This window comes from Grampus griseus (genome assembly GCF_964374135.1).
Source record: "Grampus griseus genome assembly, chromosome: 2".
Lineage (NCBI taxonomy): Eukaryota > Metazoa > Chordata > Mammalia > Artiodactyla > Delphinidae > Grampus > Grampus griseus.
Genome location: NC_139018.1, coordinates 161,271,823 through 161,290,549, shown reverse-complemented (window position 1 = coordinate 161,290,549; position 18,727 = coordinate 161,271,823). Strand labels below are relative to the sequence as shown.

General features: G+C 36.4%; 1 protein-coding gene across 1 annotated transcript in view; it reads right to left on the bottom strand.

The window, feature by feature from the left end:
* MALRD1 (MAM and LDL receptor class A domain containing 1) overlaps positions 1-18,727 on the bottom strand; it is a gene marked incomplete at both ends in the record, with an annotated part of 578,033 nt that overhangs the window by 432,828 nt on the left and 126,478 nt on the right. The window contains one exon of the mRNA XM_082648013.1: positions 480-632. Within this exon, the coding sequence (XP_082504139.1) occupies positions 480-632 (153 nt within the window). The remainder of the gene's footprint in view (positions 1-479; positions 633-18,727) is intronic.

The following is an 18,727-nucleotide window of genomic DNA, read 5'->3' as shown; positions in this document are numbered from 1 at the left end:
ATCTGATAAACCCATCATAATTGAAAATATCAAAGTCCAAAATGCATTTAATACATCTGACCTACTGAACATCACAGCTTAGCCGAGCCTACCTTAACCAAGCTCAGAAAACTTACATTAGCCCACAGTTGGGCAAAATCATCTCAGAGCCTATTTTATACTAAAGTGTTGAATATCTCATGTAATTTATTGAATGCTGTACTGAAAGTGAAAAACAGAACGGTTGTCAGTGTAGCAACTGTCCACCATGGGGATTGCGTGGCTGACTGGGAGCAGTGGTTCTGCCTCTGCCCAGCATCAGGAGAGAGTATCACAAGTCTATTGCTAGCCCAGAGAAAGGTCAAATTTCAAAATGTGAAGCAGTTTCTACTGAACACGCATCTCCTTTCACACCATCATAAAGCTGACAAATCATTAGGTCAAACCACCATAAGCTGGGGAAAGTCTGTAGGTACAGAGACACTGTGCATGCTTCTTACCTTGAGATGTGTTGTGAGTGTGATCCCAAGGTGGAGCGTGTTGCTCAAAATCAGCAGAGAGGTTACTTCTAGAGCTCCAGGTCCAGTCAAAATCATCCTCACTAGCTGCTTCAAACCAACCACAGCTATTTGCTTCAAAGTCACATTCAGCAACTGAAGAACAAAAGTGTAGCTTTTAGGTTGACTCTCCAAGGTGATCACACACTTTAAGAAGGGTAGACAACCCTTCTACCCTTGGAAATCACCTTGTTACTCTTCCCTAAGTACATTAAAGCCACACTTGATGAAAAAAAGGATCCTATCTGATCCTCCCTAAAACTCAGAATTGTGCTTTTCATAATGGAAATTGATAAGGCAAAATTATCAATTTAAGAATATTTTCCAAATATTCTTTCTAATAAACAGCATCATTCAGCCATATTGCTTACAGAATTGCCAAGGTCTGACTAATTTATTTTGATACTCATGTTAGTTTCTCTGCTGCTATTACATCATCTGGAAGACTTCATTGTTCCTACAGAGTATTTTACACTAAACCATGAAAAGCTACTTCTAAAAAATTTAATGTTTGAAAAATTCAGATCCATTATATTTAATATGAATGTTCACCTCTAATTTTTGTAGAGCTTACTATTTCCCAAAACATTGAATACATCACCTAATTGGCAGAAGGCAGAATAATTTGACCTATTTCTCAAGTAAATATGAAGAGAAATAGTTAAGTTACACAAAGACATTCTGGAGGAGGAAAAGAAGAAAAGAGAGAGAAAGGGAAAGAATGGGAAGTTATAATAATAGCAGTGTCAAATTATAGCTAATATGTGATGAATACCTAATGTAATAGACCCTGTACTGAAGGTTTTATATAAATCTAGCTTTTACAATAACTCTTGGGAGAAGGTATTATTGCTGCTTTACAGAGGAAGAAAGGAAGGTTTAGGGAAGTTTTTAACTTAACCAAGGTCATATAGTTAGAAAGTTGTAGAGACTGATTGAAATCCAAATATTCTAACTCCTAGTCTAATATTCTTTCTGCAACTGTTGACAATAACTTTTAATTGTCATTAGATTGGAAAAGGGATAAACCAGAAAGGCATAATCTGAATTTGTTTACTGTGGATATTCAGGTGTTACTACAGACTCCAGTGCAAAATAAGATTTGCCCCCATTGATGATTACTACACTGGGACCCTTGGCCATTGGATATTTTTATCCAAGGATATAGTAATAAACTATATAGATCTTCCCTTAAAAAATAACTTAGGAAGTAAACAATAAATTTAGAAGATAAAAGTATAAAGTAAATCACTCAGTGAGATTAAAAAATGTTAAATTGTAAAGGCATTTTTACCTAATGATAAATCATGCTTAATTTTGAAAATGCTTCCTTCCACATGGGGAGGAATGTGAGTTGAGTAGTAACATCATAAACACTATTGATTTTTTTTAAGTTTCTGGGAAATATGTGATCTCAGAAAATATTTGTTTTCTATCAGGTCTCCTGGTCCAAAATATGGCCAGCAGAATACTTTCAAATTTTACCAAAAGTCAATGAGAATGTATGAATACATTTTAAAATAAATACTTTAAGAATGTTGCATCAACTTTAATAAGCAAGAGATAACTAGATTTCAATAGAGACAAATAGAAATCAGCAAAACGGAGAGACGACTGCTATACCTAGAATAAAGATTTCTCAAGTTTAGAAATCTGTGGTGAAGCAAAATTAAATGCTACTCAAAAGTGAAAAACAACAATAAGTTAGGAATAAATGCTAAGAATATTTAACTCTTTGTATTTTCAACAGCCATCTCTATAAATATAAATAACCCATAAATATATATAGATTCCAGTATGTAGATGCTATTTCAATCCCAGGGGAAGCAAATACTTTTGATTCCTATTTCAGACAATCCAAAAAAATAGGATCCAGGAGTTTTTGGTATGCAAATAGAGAAAGAAAACAAGTTATTGCTACTATATATCTATCCCACATAGATCCCTGGAAAGGGAAACTTATCATCTGCTATCTCAGGAGATATTGCTGTGGAAATAAATGAATATTCAAGTAGTAGTAAAATTTAAGGAACTACTGCAGCAATTCTGTAGTTCTCTTAGATAAGGCTCTTCAAAGATAGTGATTTTTAAGAGATGATTATGCTGTTAAAATTCAAATGTGCCTTTCTAGTATACTTTGTTCCTATATATTTAGATTTCTATACACATTTAAAACCTCACCTTGATTAATCAGAGATGTAATAATCAGATGAAATTAACCTTCTTGTTAGCCAGGAATCAAATATACACCTCATTAGAACAGTTTTTGGAAAAATATGTAATCTTTTACTTAGAAATACAAGATCCTGGGTAAGTTTTAATAATTGAGGTTGAAGGATTCTTTGCTGTTTTCTAGACCAACATCATGGACTTCCTCAATTATCATCATCATCATCAGAATCGACATTTTGCAGTAACAACTGCAGTTACCATTTATTCGAGGTTTCTTGTGTACCAAGCTTTGTGCTAGGGGCCGTTACATTCAAAACAGGTTGTCTACTGACACAGAATTTCCAAAAATTTTGCTTGTCTCTTCTATGGCTATGGATAGAAAGGCTAGTAACTCTAGCAGCTTTTAATTTTTTGAGTAAAATTACCCTGTGGCTTCTACTAGTTATGTCAGTATTATTATAGTCTCTGTCCCTGGGGAAAGCGTGCTAGGGGGTGGTTGGTAGACTAACAAATAGGTCCATCACCCTACACTATCCCTGTCATTTTTAGAGCTTTTCACTGAGGGAAAAGAAGATGAATTTCTGTAAGAGCCAAGAAAACTTGCGGCGGGCGGGGGGGAACAACAGAATCAGACGCTGTCTCATTTCAGATTCACTGTTTTAGAACTTCTTTGACGGTTTCGGATGATTCCTACCGAGGTTCATGTGTAAGGAATAAACATGAAGTATACAAAGGTGAAATCTGGCTGACAATTTGGGCCTCACATAAAGACTTAAAAATGTATAGAAGAGTACTTATTGGTATTCACCCAAAGGAGTTGAAAACTTATGTCCATGCAAAACTCTGCACACGGATGTTTAGAGCTGCCTTATTCACAATTGACAAAACTTGGAAGCAACGAAGATGTCCTTCTGTTGGTGAATGGTTGAATAAACTGTGGTACATACAGACAGTGAAATATTATTCAGTGTTAAAAAGAAGTGAGCTATCAAGCCATGAAAAGACATGGAGCAACCTTAAATGCATATTACTAAGTGGCCAATCTAAAAAGGCTACATATTGTATGATTCCAACTATTTGAAATTATGGAAAACACAAAGCTATAAAGATAATAAAAAAAAGTCAGTGGTTGCCAGCAGCTGAGGGTGACGGGAAGGAGGAAGAGTTGGAGCACAAAGGATTTTTTATGTGAAAAGACTCTATGTGACGCCATAATGATAGCTGTCATTATACATTTGTCCAAACCTATAGAAAGTACACCACCAAGGGTGAACCCTAATGTAAACAATTGACTTTGAGTGATTATGATGTATCAGTGTAGGTTTGTCAATTGTAAACAAACGTCCCAGTCTGGTGGGAGATGTTGATAATGGAGGAGGCTATGGATGTCTGGGGGTGTGGGGTATATGAGAAAACTTGGTGCATTTTTCTCAATTTTTCTGTGAACCTGAAACTATTCTTTAAAATGTCTTAATAGTTAACTACTATTTAATATAAGTGCTCTAAAGAAAACACAAAATTTATAGGACGAAATATGTCCTGACACATCATGTGGTTGAACTTCAAACTCCCTTTGGTCTTAGCCACACCGGCAAAAGATGACCAAGTTTAGGGGGGAAAAAAATGGCTAAACGGGCTTCCCTGGTGGCGCAGTGGTTGAGAGTCCACCTGCCGATGAAGGGAACACGAGTTCGTGCCCCGGTCCGGGAAGATCCCACGTGCCGCGGAGCTGCTGGGCCCGTGAGCCGTGGCCGCTGAGCCTGTGTGTCCGGAGACTGTGCTCCACAACGGGGGGGGCCACAACAGTGAAAGGCCCACATACAGCAAAAAAAAAAAAAAAAAAAAAAAAGGCTAAACATGCAGGTGGTAATTGTAAAAAGTTAGAAAACTGGAGCCTACCACTGTGGATTACAGAGGACAGCAAAGGCACAAAGGCAGTGTGGAAGACATGCATTCAATACGTATGTTATCTTATTTATTCCTCCTGAAATATACATAAGAATATTGTCCCCATATTAGAGCTGGGAAACATAAGGCTGAAAGAAGAGTAACATATAATTTCTCAGGGCTCATTATTGCTGACACAATTCCTTCCCAGACCTTTGATGTCAAAGCCTGTGCTCTTAAAAAAATTATACTGTTTCTAGTAGTTTAAAAAGTAATAATAATTATATCTAACAATTTTTGGACAATTCTTATATGCCAGGCACGTACTATGTGTATTTAATGCAAGATCATATAAAATCTAAACATGCATAACCACAGGATATGCTCTGGAAGCAGATTCTAAACTATATAAAAGTCCACTAGATTGGCTCTCCCTGTTTCTTTTAAGCTTTTTATTTTTCTCTAGCCTTTTGACCTTCCTAAAAGTTCCATGAAGGACAGAAGTTAATTGAGTATTCCAGTATGTTGGCTTCAGTTCACTGAGGTTGTACTCTGTTTGATTAAACAGAGGTTACTACAAACGTCAAATGCATGAATACTATATATCCTATTTTAAAACATGTTCTCTACTAATTATATTGCTTTGAGCGTCAGGCTTTTCCATTCATTCAAATGGTCATATGTTTGGAAATACGATAAGGTTGAAGTAACTGAACTCTAGACTTCATCAATAGTTAATATTCATTAGTTATTTAAAACACATAATAGTAAGGGAATGCTTGCAAAAGTGCCATGAAATTTAAAAAGTCTATAAAAATAAATAGCAATAATGAGATATTTTAAAGAATACTAAAGCATAGATAACTAAATAACATTTGGCATTCCAAAGTACTGCATTTGAAATAAGAATGATTAATTACATCATTCTACATATGATTTTCAGGGTCTCCTGTGATCTGACCAATAAAGACCCTGTTGGAAGACAATTCCCCATAGGTCTCTCATATTTCTGCATGTGTTATAAGCTGAGTCATAAACTGTCTATTTGTTCCAAACATCTTTTCAAGGATGTTTAAACAGCAAATAATCATGAAGAATAGAGAGAGTGATTCCGTCTACCAGAGGGCAAGTTCTTATCCAATATAATATAATAAAGATAATGTTTCCCTCTAAAGCAAAGGTCAGACATTTTGTTTGAATCCCACTATAAAAGATTTGGATTCCAGAAGCTCAGGCTTTCTTACCTGTAACGCCAACCCACTTTATATGTACATCCACCTGGGCCCCTCTGTGTTGCCCTGGGACTCAGAAAGCAAGAGGAAACAAGGCCATGATGCTTATTATGCTGTTTGTTATACTATTAGTAATAAAGTCCTTTGTCTCTGACCCAGGAGTCTCACCCCTCCTGACATCCATAAAACTACGGCAGATAACTTGTTAGCTTATAACTAGGGTAAAGTTTCAGACCCTTCACAGTTGTCAACACAAACTACATTAAACTTTATATGTATAGTGCCCACCATTAAGAAGCTTAAAATCTAGCATGGGAAATTTATAAGCAAATAGGCAATTGTAATAGCATAATAACTACCATGTACTCATTCATTCATTCTTCATTCATCTGACAAACATTTATTGAGTACATGCTATATGTTTGGCACAGGTATAGAGCCTAAGAACACAGCACTGAAAAAAAGCAGTGGGGCGGGAGGGAGTGGAAGAAACCAGAAAAAAAAATCTGTCCTCATGGAGATAAAATCAGAGAGGTTACTTTAATTTTTTGGCTTTAATTTTGAGTCAGATTGAAGAAAAATTGAGATGTTTTAAGCAGAGAAGTGACAAAATCTGACTTAACCTGATCACGGTGGCTGCTGTATTCAGAGGAGACAGAGTGGGTCGGGTGGGCAAGAAAAGAAGCAGGAAGATAGTACAAAAATCCAGATCTGATAATGGTCTGGGCCAGAGTGGTTGCAATGAAAATAAGGATGAGTGAGGCGTTCTGGATGTTTTTGTTTTTGTTTTTTTTTTTGCGGTACGCGGGCCTCTCACTGTTGCGGCCTCTCGCGTTGCGCAGGCTCAGCGGCCATGGCTCACGGGCCCAGCCGCTCCGCGGCATGTGGGATCCTCCCGGACCGAGGCACGAACCCGTGTCCCCTGCCTCGGCAGGCGGACTCTCAACCACTGCGCCACCGGGGAAGCCCTGGATGTATTTTGAAGGTAGACATGATAGGATTAACTGACATGAGATATGGAGTGTGAGAAAGAGAAATGAATCAATATGATCTCAAAGTCTTTGACCTGAAACAATGGAGGTACCATTTTCTGAAGTGGAGAAGGCTGTGAATAAGCAGGTTTGCGGGGGAAGTAGAGGAAGTGGAAATACTATAGTTTCGGAAATACTAGAGTTGAGATTCCTATTAGGTATTCAAGAGATCATGTCAAGTAGAGAGCTGGATATACAAGTCTGGAGTTCAGATCAGAAGAGTGCTTCTTGATGTCATGGAATCCAAGGCAAGTAAGTGTTTTAAGGAAGCGGGTCATATTATCTCTGTCAAGTGCTGTTGACGGGTCAGATGAACAATGAGAAGAGACCACTGAATCTAGATCACTGCTAACTTTGATGAAACAGTTTATTTTGAATAGTGACAGCAAGGCTCCGATTGGTAAAAAGAAATCAGAAAAGTTGAAGACAGTAAAATACAATTAATTCTTTTGAGGTTTATACTTTGCAAAGGGGCAAAAATGATGTGATAGCTGGGGAGGAAGTGGGATCAAGAGAAGATTTTAAAATGTGAGAAATAAAAATATGTTTTTATGCTGATAGAAAAGGTCTGGTAGACAGGGAAAATCGCTGGAGCAAGGTTGCTGAACAGGCAAACAGAGATGGATTCTACTTACAAGAGAAAGAGCTGACCATTAGAAGGAGCGTGTTATTCAGGGTAAAGGAGAAAAGAGTTTAAGGTGGGTAGAAGGGATACTGGAGCTCATGAAAGTCCTTTTCTGGGTGTTCCTATTTTCTCAGTGAAATAGGTTGTAAAGGCATCAGCTCAAGCTAGGGAAAGGGAAGTAAGACAGATGTTGGAGAAGACAGGAGAAAAATGTTATTCATTGAGAAGAGGGGGAGGGGGCAGAGGGAATGGAGTGGGGAAACATAATGTGATCCCTAGGGAGTACGAGATTCCATCTAGGGTTGTGAACATCTATTTAAAGTGAGAACAGATAACACTGTTTTGTTTTCTTCTCCAGCCACACTCCGCTATGCAGATTCTGGCTCTGAGAGGGTTGAAAGCCACATTTAAACAGTTTGTGCTTTAGTGACTATGATATACCAGAAGACACCAAGGCAGTTAAAGGTCAGTGTATGGCAGTCATTACAAGATTAGACCATGGAGTTTAAACTGCGTAAGAAAGGAAGTGAGTGCATGAGGGGGTGAAGGATATAACTGCTTTACCTGGAGGGCTTTGTCTTTGGTTTCAGTTTTAACTGTTGTACTTTATTTTCTTTCCTGTGGCCTCATCTCCTTTGTGTCTAAGTGCTTGACAATGTATATAACAAAAAGTAAAATAATCTGGGGTCTAAGATGTTATCGTCCTTCGGTAAGATTTATGTTTGTTTCTGCAGGCACACAGAGTAAATAATACTTGAGGATTACATCAAACTAACTTCAGGGATTGAGAGTATTTGGGGCTGGGTTTGAGATCCTGTGAGGAACAATAACTTCTAGCTCACACAGACCTCTTGGATTCAGACGTTTAGGTATTACAGATAAAATTCTGTGGAGTATACCAATCCATATCTATACTAAGCCTGGACTCCAATTTCCAAAGTGCTATAAGATTTCCAAAGTGCTATACTCAGATTCTCAACTACTTGTTCTATGTTGGCATATGAAAGTGGTGTTAAATACCAGGTTCAGATATCAAGGTCATTATTCTTACTTGGTCACCTAATTTGTCCCTTCCTTTTTACATCTTCAATGAATTCAAGTAGATTTTTTAAAATCGTTTTGTTTAGATTTTCTAGTTGTTCTCAGTTAGAGGGTGTCCCGAATGACTCAATCCACCATAACTGGAAATAGAAGTTCTAGCATTTTTAATTTCCATTTTTTAAAATAGTACTTTAGAACAAATTTTATATAATAATAGTAGATACAGTAGTCCCGCCTTATCCATGGGGGATATGTTCCAAGACCCCCAGCGGTTGCCTGAAACCAGCAGAGAGTACCAAACCCTACATATATTTACTATGTTTTGTGCTACACATACATACCGAAAATAAAGTTTATCAGTTAGGCACAGTAAGAATAATAACTATATAGAAGAATTATAACAATATACTGTAATAAAGTTATGTGAATATGGTCTCTCTCTCTCAACATATCTTACTGTACAAATTTAATGCCTTTCCATCAAGCACTTATCATGCATTGTGGCCATGACTTTTGTAGTTTGAGATGCAACAGTAAACTAGAACTAATTTTTTTACTTCTTCACAGTTTCACACATAGAAGATTCATTCTTATTGTAGATCTTAGCATATCTGCATACACTTTTTTTCTTCCCTTATTAAGTCAAGAACTTTCACCTTTTCACTTAAAGGAAACAATTTACAGCTTCTCTTTGGCATAATCCAGATTGCCAGAAGTACTACTCTTGTGTTTTGGGGCCATCATTAAGTCAAATAAGAGTTAGTTGAACAAAAGCACTGTAATACCATGACAGTTGACCAGATAACTGAGATGATACTAAGTGACTAAAGGGTGGAATACAGTGAACAAAGGGATGATTCACGTCCATGGCAGGACGGTGGGAGATTTCATCATGCTGTTCAGAACAGTGTGCAATTCAAAACTTATGAACGGTTTATTTCTGGAATTATCCATTTAATACTTTCAGACTGCAGTTGACCACAGGTAACTGAAACCACAGAAAGTGAAAATGCTGATAAAGGGGGACTACTGTATTAAAATATGTGTAGAGTAATTATGGGTGCATAATGCTCTGGTAGAATTATATAATATTGTGGAATGGGGAAAAGTTATTTTTCCCGATGTCAAATTGTTTATTATGAAATAAAGAAAATATATGTGTCTAGATGTGTACATAAGGTGTAAATTGATCTATATGTGATACACAAATACATAATACAAAATATTCATTTAGTAACTTTCCACTCTACTTTGTGCATATTATGTTAATAGTTAATAAATTTTTGTATTTATATAGATTCTAAAATATTTTATTAACAGGTGTTATAATGGGTTCTCTATATCCAAAATAGTAATTGCTATTAAATACATTCATAAGATATTAGGTCAAAATGGATACATAGTCAAACTTAGTTATAAATGGTCTTTCATTTTTGTTTGGGAAAGGAAAAGAGTGAAAAAATTTGGAAGAGCCAGAAAAAGCTAAATTTGAGCAATTTAGGATTCTTTTAAAGTCAGTGAATTATTAATGTCAATATGTTTTTCAATTTGAGGTCTCTCCCGAAGCTAGAGCTCCAAGAGGTACTACTTCATTTATCCATGAGGTTGAGAAATCCTTAAAAACGCACTCAGTCCCACAACGAATTCTGAAAGGCCAACAGTATTCCACCACATAATAAAAATTATAATTTTAACAAGGGAACGGGATGTAGGAATAAAATAACTTATAAGATAAGCATACAAAATCAAGGAATAACAAGGCACCATTAAGAAGTGATACAGATAGGAAAATATTAGTAAGACTTGACTTGCATCTTAAAAATGGAAAAAATAATAATATAAGTGACTCAGAAGTAACTGAAGAACAGGATATCTTGGGTAATGAAAGGTCTCTATGAATTTTAATGAAATAACCCGAGCTTATTAACTCCACAGATGACTGGGCTCTTCCCAAAAAGTACAAAACATTTGAAATCATTAGGTTAGTCAGAGGAAAGAAACATATTAACTACACAAAGAAGATATGAATAAAAATCTAACAGGACAGAAAAAGAATAAACCATTTAAAAAAAGTCATTAATTTCTGCCTATCTTAGGCAAAGAACAGTAAGACCTTTTACAAACCGTATTTTCTGTTCATTTATATTACTGCAGTATACATTTAAGGTGATTATTATCTCAAAAATTGTTCCTAGAAAGTTCAGGTTAGGGAGATGAACGTAATGAGTTTATTACATGCCTGTGCCATGGTTTATTCTTGTTCTGTGGTAGCAGGTACAAAACAGGAGGTTACTGGACATTTTTCCACGTAAATGTGATGAAGCAGAACCTCTGCTCTTACTCAGCAAAAGGTAGGGAGTTCTCTTTGTTTGTATTTCTGAAATGGGAAGGCCTTGTGATATTCTTGAATTATTACTTAAGGCAGAGCTATTCTAACACATGGTTATCCTAATCTAAGATTCGGTTAACCTTGTTCAAGTTTTAAAGAGAGTTAAGAATAAGAGAATGGGGGGGAGTCAAGACGGCGCACTAGGACGACACAGAATTCACGTCTCCTCACAACTAGGGCACCTACCAGGCACTGGTGGGGGACCACGGACACCTAAGAGGATGGGAGGAACCCCCAGTGACCAGCTGTGGGATCTTGGTTCCCAGGCTGGAGGTAAGACCCAAGCTCCTGAGGTGGGAGCTCCGAGTCCAAACTGCTGGACTAACAGAGAACCTCAGACCCCAGGGAATATCAATAGGAGTGAGGCCTCCCAGAGGTCTTCATCTCAGCACAAAGACCCAGCTCTATCCAACCGTCTGCAAACTCCACTGCTGTACATCTCAGGCCAAACAACCAGTAAGACAGGAATACAGACCACCCATCAAAAAAATAAAAAATGAAATGACAAAAAAATTTGTTACAGATGAAGAAGCAAGGTAAAAAGCTACAAGACCAAATAAATGAAGATGAAATAGGCAACCTACCTGAAAAAGAATTCACAACAATGAGGGTAAAGATGATCCAAAATCTTGGAAACAGAATGGAGAAAATATAAGAAATATTTAAAAAGAATCTAGAAGAACTAAAGAACAAACAAACAGTGATGAACAATACAATTACTGAAATTAAAAATACACTAGAAGGAATCAATAAGAGAATAACTGAGGCAGAAGAACAGATAAGTGAGCTGGAAGATAAAAAGGTGGAAATAACTGCCAAGGAGCAGAATAAAGAAAAAGAATGAAAAGAACTGAGGACAGTCTCAGTGATTTCTAGGACAACATGAAACACACCAACATTTGAATCATAGGGGTCCCTGAAGAAGAAGACAAAAAGAAAGGGTCTGAGAAAATATTTGAAGAGATTATAGTCGAAAACTTCCCTAACATGAGAAAGGAAATAATCAATGAAATCCAGGAAGCACAGGGAGTACCACACAGGATAAACCCAAAGAGAAACATGCTGAGACACATATTAATCAAACTATCAAAAATTAAATACAAAGAAAAAATATTAAAAGCAGCATGGGAAAAGCAACAAATAACATACAAGGGAATCCCCATAAGGTTAACAGTTGATCTTTCAGCAGAAAATCTGCAAGCCAGAAGGGAGTGGCAGGACATATTTAAAGTGATGAAAGGGAAAAACCTACAACCAAGACTGCTCTTACCTAGCAAGGATATCATTCAGATTCAAAGGAAAAATTAAAATCTTTAGAGACAAGCAAAAGCTAAGATAATTCAGCACCACCAGCCTTACAACAAATGCTAAAGGAATTTTTCTAGGCAGGAAATACGAGAGAAGGAAAAGACCTACAAACACAAAACAATTAAGAAAATGGTCACAGGAACATACATATCAATAATTACCTTAAATGTAAAAAGATTAAATGCTCCAACCAAAAGACATAGACTGGTCGAATAGATACAAAAACAAGACCCATATATATGCTGTCTACAAGAGACCCACTTCAGACCTAGGGACGCATACAGACTGAAAGTGAGGGGATGGAAAAAGATATTCCATGCAAATGGAAATCAAAAGAAAGCTGGAGTAGCAATTCTCATATCAGACAAAATAGACTTTACAAGAGACAAAGGATACTACATAATGATCAAGGTATCAATCCAAGAAGAAGGTATAACAATTGTAAATATTTATGTACCCCACATAGGAGCACCTCAATACATAAGACAAATGCTAACAGCCATAAAAGAGGAAATCGACAGTAATAGAGATATAGTAGGGGACTTTAACACCACACTTTCACCAATGGACAGATCATCCAAAATGAAAATAAATAAGGAAACACAAGCTTTAAATGATACATTAAACAAGATGGACTTAATCAATAATTATAGGACATTCCATCCAAAAACAACAGAATACACTTTCTTCTCAAGTGCACACGGAACATTCTCCAGGATAGACCATATCTAGGGTCACAAAATAAGCCTTGGTAAATTTAAGAAAACTGAAATGGTATCAAGTATCTTTTCCGACCACAACGCTATAAGACTAGATATCAATTACAGGAAAAACTCTGTAAAAAATAAAAACACATGGAGGCTAAACAATATGCTACCAAATAACCAAGAGATCACTGAAGAAATCAAAGAGGAAATCAAAAAATACCTAGAAACAAGTGACAATGAAAACACGATGGCCCAAGATCTATGGGATGCAGCAAAAGCAGTTCTAAGAGGGAAGTTTAATGCAATATAATCCTACCTCAAGTAAAAAGAAAAATCTCAAGTAAACAACCTAACCTTACACTTAAAGCAATTAGAGAAAGAAGAACCAAAGAAACGCAAAGTTAGCAGAAGGAAAGAAATCATAAAGATCAGATCAGAAATAAATGAAAAAGAAACGAAGGGAATGATAACAAAGATCAATAAAACTAAAAGCTGGTTCTTTGAGAAGATAAACAAAATTGATAAACCATTAGCCAGACTCATAGAGACAAAAAGGCAGAAGACTCAAATCAACAGAATTAGAAATAAAAAAGAAGTAACAACTGACACTGCAGAAATATAAACGATCATGAGACATTACTACAAGCAACTATATGCCAATAAAACAGACAACCTGGAAGAAATGGACAAATTCTGAGAAATGCACAACCTTCTGAGACTGAACCAGGAAGAAACAGAAAATATAAACAGACCAATCACAAGCAGTAAAATTGAAACTGTGATTAAAAATCTTCCAACAAACAAAAGTCCAGGACCAGATGGCTTCACAGGCAAATTCTATCAAACATTTAGAGAAGAGCTAACACCTATCCTTCTCAAACTCTTCCAAAATATAGCAGAGGGAGGAACTCTCCCAAAACTCATTCTACAAGGCCACCATCACCCTGATACCAAAACAAGACAAAGATGTCACAAAAAAAGAAAACTACAGGCTAATATCTCTGATGAACATAGATGCAAAATCCTCAACAAACTATTAGTAAACAGAATCCAAGAGCACATTAAAAGGATCATACACCATGATCAAGTGGGGTTTATCCCAGGAATGCAAGGATTTTTCAATATACTCAAATCCATCAATGTGATACACCAAATTAACAAACTGAAGGATAAAAGCCATATGATCATCTCAATACATGCAGAAAAAGCTTTTGACAAAATTCAACACCGATTTATGATAAAAACTCTCCAGAAAGTAGGCATAGAGGGAACCTACCTCAACATAATAAAGGCTATATATGACAAACCCACAGCTAACATCATTCTCAACAGTGAAAAACTGAAACCATTTCCTCTAATATCAGGAATAAGACAAGGTTGCCCACCCTCACCACTATTATTCAACATAGTTTTGGAAGTTTTAGCCACAGCAATCAGAGAAGAAAAAGAAATAAAAGGAATCCAAGTTAGAAAAGAAGGAAAACTGTCATTGTTTGCAGATGACATGATACTATACGTAGAGAATCCTAAGGATGCTACCAGAAAACTACTAGAGCTAATCAATGAATCTGGTAGAGTAGCAGGATACAAAATGAATGCACAGAAATCTCTTGCATTTCTATACACTAATGATGAAAAATCTGAAAGAGAAATTAATAAATGCTCCCATTTACTACTGCAACAAAAAGAATAAAATACCTAGGAATAAACCTACCTAAGGAGACAAAAGGCCAGTATGCAGAAAACTGCAAGACACTGATGAAAGAAATTAAAGATATACAAACAGATGAGAGATATTCCATGTTCTTGGATTGGAAGAATCAACATTGTGAAAATGACTATACTACCCAAAGTAATCTACAGAATCAATGCAATCCCTATCAAACTAACAATGGCATTTTTCACAGAACTAGAACAAAAGACTGCACAATTTGTATGGAAACACAAAAGACCCCGAAGAGCCAAAACAATCTTGAGAAAGAGAAACGGAGCTGGAGGAATCAGTCTCCTGGACTTCAGACTATACTATAAAGCTACAGTAATCAACACAGTATGGTACTGGCACAAAAACAGAAATATAGATCAATGGAACAGGATAGAAAGCCCAGAGAGAAACCCACTCACCTATGGTCACCTTATCTTTGATAAAGGAGGCAAGAATATACAATGGAGAAAAGACAGCCTCTTCAATAAGTGGTGCTGGGAGAACTGGACAGCTACATGCAAAAGAATGAAACTAGAATGCTTCCTAACACCATACACAACAATAAACTCAAAATGGATTAAAGACCTAAATTAAGGTCAGACACTATAAAAATATTAGAGGAAAAAATAGACAGAACACTCTATGACATAAATCACAGCAAGATCCTTTTTGAGCCACCTCCTAGAGAAATGGAAATAAAACCAAAAATAAACATATGGGACCTAATGAAACTTAAAACCTTTTGCACAGCAAAGGAAACCATGAACAAGATGAAAAGACAACCCTGAGAATGGGAGAAAATATTTGCAAACGAAGCTACTGACAAAGGATTAATCTTCAAAATATATAAGCAGCTCATTCAGCTCAATATCAAAAACACAAACAACCCAGTCCAAAAATGGACAGAAGACCTAAATAGACGTTTCTCCAAAGAGGATATACAGATTGCCAACAAACACATGAAAAGATGCTAAACATCACTAATCATTAGAGAAATGCAAATCAAATCTGCAATGAGGTATCACCTCACACCAGTCAGAATCACCATCATCAAAAAATCTGCAAACAATAAATGCTGGAGAGGGTGTGGAGAAAAGGGAACCCTCTTGCACTGTTGGTGGAAATGTAAATTGATACAGCCACTATGGAGAACAGTATGAAGGCCCCTTAAAAATCTAAAAATTGAACTACCATATGATCCAGCCATTCCACTACTGGGCATATACCCTGAGAAAACCATAATTCAAAAAGAGTCATGTACAACAATGTTCATTGCAGCACTAATTACAATAGCCAAGACATGGAAGCAACCTAAGTGTCCACTGACAGATGAATGGATAAAGAAGTGTGGCACATATATACAATGGAGTATATACAATGGAGTATTACTCAGCCATAAAAACAAACAAAATTGAGTTATTTGTAGTGAGGTGGATGGACCTAGAGTCTGTCATACAGAGCGAAGAAGTCAGAAATTGAAAAGCAAATGCTGTATGCTAACACATATATATGGAATCTAAAAGAAAAGAATGGTTCTGATGAACCTAGGGGCAGGAAAGGAATAAAGACACAGATATAGAGAATGGATTTGAGGACATGGGGAGGGGGAAGAGTAAACTGGGACGAAGTAAGAGAGTAGCATTGACATATATACACTACCAAAAAATAGCTAGCTAGTGGGAAGCAGCTGCATGGCACAGGGAGATCAGCTCAGTGCTTTGTGACCACTTAGAGGGGTGGGATAAGGGGTGTGGGAGGGAGACGCAAGAGGGAGGGGATATGGGGATATACGTATGCATATAGCTAATTCACTTTGTTATACAGTAGAAACTAACACAACACTGTTAAGCAATTATACTCCAATAAAGATATTTTTTTAAAAAAGATACATGCACCTCAATGTTCACAGCAGCATTTTTTACAATTGCCAAGACATGAAAACAACCTAAGTGTCCATCAACAGATGAATGAAGTTGTGGTGTATATACAGTATGTTTGTAGTTTGTGTGTGTGTGTGTGTGTATACACACACACACAAATTGAATATTACTCAGCCATAAAAAAGAACGAAATTTTGCCATTTGCAGCAACATGTATGGACTTTGAGGCCTTTATGCTAAGTGAAATAAGTCACACAGAGGAAGACAAATACTGTAGCATATCACTTATCTGTGGAATCTAAAAAATACAGCAAACTAGTGAAGATAACAAAAAAGAAACTGACTCACAGATATAGAGAATGAACTAGTGGCTACCAGTGGGGAGAGGGAAGGGGGGAGGGGCAATATAGGGATGGGGGAGTGGGAGGTACTAACTGTTAGGTGTAAGATAGTCTTAAGGATGTATTGTACAACATGGGGAATATAGCCAATATTTGTAATAAATATAAAGTAACCTTTTAAAATTGTATAAAAATAAAAAATTTTAAACCTTTAAAAATTATATAAACATAAAGAATTTATTTTAAATAAGTAAATAAAAAAACTATGTAAAAAAAGAATAAGAGAATGTTTTTCATAATTGACTAAAAATTTCAGTAGTAAACTAAAATTCAAAAGGAAACATGCACATTAAAAATACCCATAGACACAATCATCTAAAGATGGTAATAAAATTAAAAATTTTAAAATAATGTCATCTCAAAACCTTCTTCTCTTACTAAAATGGTTTTCTTGAAGAATATTAATGGCTCAGATACCAGCAGTATGAATAGCGGCTTCTAAAATGTATGTATATGATTAACTGAGAACAGGTGATGAGAAAAATTTGAAGTTTGCTTTTTCTTTTAAACTGAAAACTAAACACAGAGAATATTCTCTTTATAATGGAACTTAAAGTGGTCTTTTGAGCACGAAAGATGTTTTCACTTCTAAAATGGTGCTCCAGAAATCTGCTCTGTATACGTATTGTCATGGATAGATATAGCATGAGCTTTAGAAGCAGAGAAGCCAAGGTGGAATTTTATCCTTCCTATTTACTAGATTTGTGATTTTAGTTGTTAATCTCTCTGAACTTCAATTTCCTCATATGTAAAGTGACAACAGCACCAACCTCAGATAAAATACAATGATATATGACAGCATCCAGTGCACTCTCACAATACGTAAGTCCAAAAATGGTAGATATGATTATTAGTTTTCAAATATGGGCAATAAGAGAGGCCATCTCTTTACTAAATCCTCAAGTTAAAAAGACTGAGTATTTGGAGAAAATCACACTGGTGGATGGGGTGTTGGTGCTGAGGAAGAAGGGATGATTTGTAAGAAATCTTAGAAGCCAAGCTCATGTAATTGCCTAGGGAAGTAGTGAATTGAGGCAGGAAAAAACATAGACATAGGTAGAATCACTCAGGGAGAGGCAGAATGAGTCTAGAAGAGAGTTCCTGATCCCTTGACCTCTACTCAATAATCTTGTCGAGTACTGAAGTCATAGCAACCCTTTTAAAATCACTGAGAATCTGGCCATTCTGTGGCTCTCCTAGGCCTTCTGTTTGCTACCGTAATAATTTCCTGCTTCACATTTTCTTCTTTACTCAGTTCCCAACCATACTCTTCTCAACTCCCAACTAGTAAGTCCTTCGCTGTGTTTCACAGGACAACATTCACACCAGATTCTTACACTATCACTTTGTACCGTAATTTTAATTTCAATTATCCCTCTCTTACATATCTCCTTGATGAAGTAGACTTCCCATTACTTCATGCTAAATCCAATCTAGTCCAAGGGGGGGAATCTAGTAAGGATTAAAACAATGTCAGGTGAACAATAAAGCAAATATAACAACCGTATGTTAAAGGTCCACATCACAGTCACTTATAGTTTCCTATTTTCTTTCTAGCCACACCATCTTCCATGCTTGGTGGTTACCCAGAAATTTGAGAACATAAATCCAGACACTATCATAATAATTACTGACTGAATATCAACTACATTCTAGGCCTGAAAATAGGGCCTGGGAATAAAAGGAACTATAAGTCATGCCCCTCTCCCCTACTGGTTTGCAGTCTGGCAGGTCGTAGCATTATTTCCATTTAACGTTTTCCAACTTGATTCTTCATCTCTCTAACAAAATCTTGATTATCCTACTTCTGTCT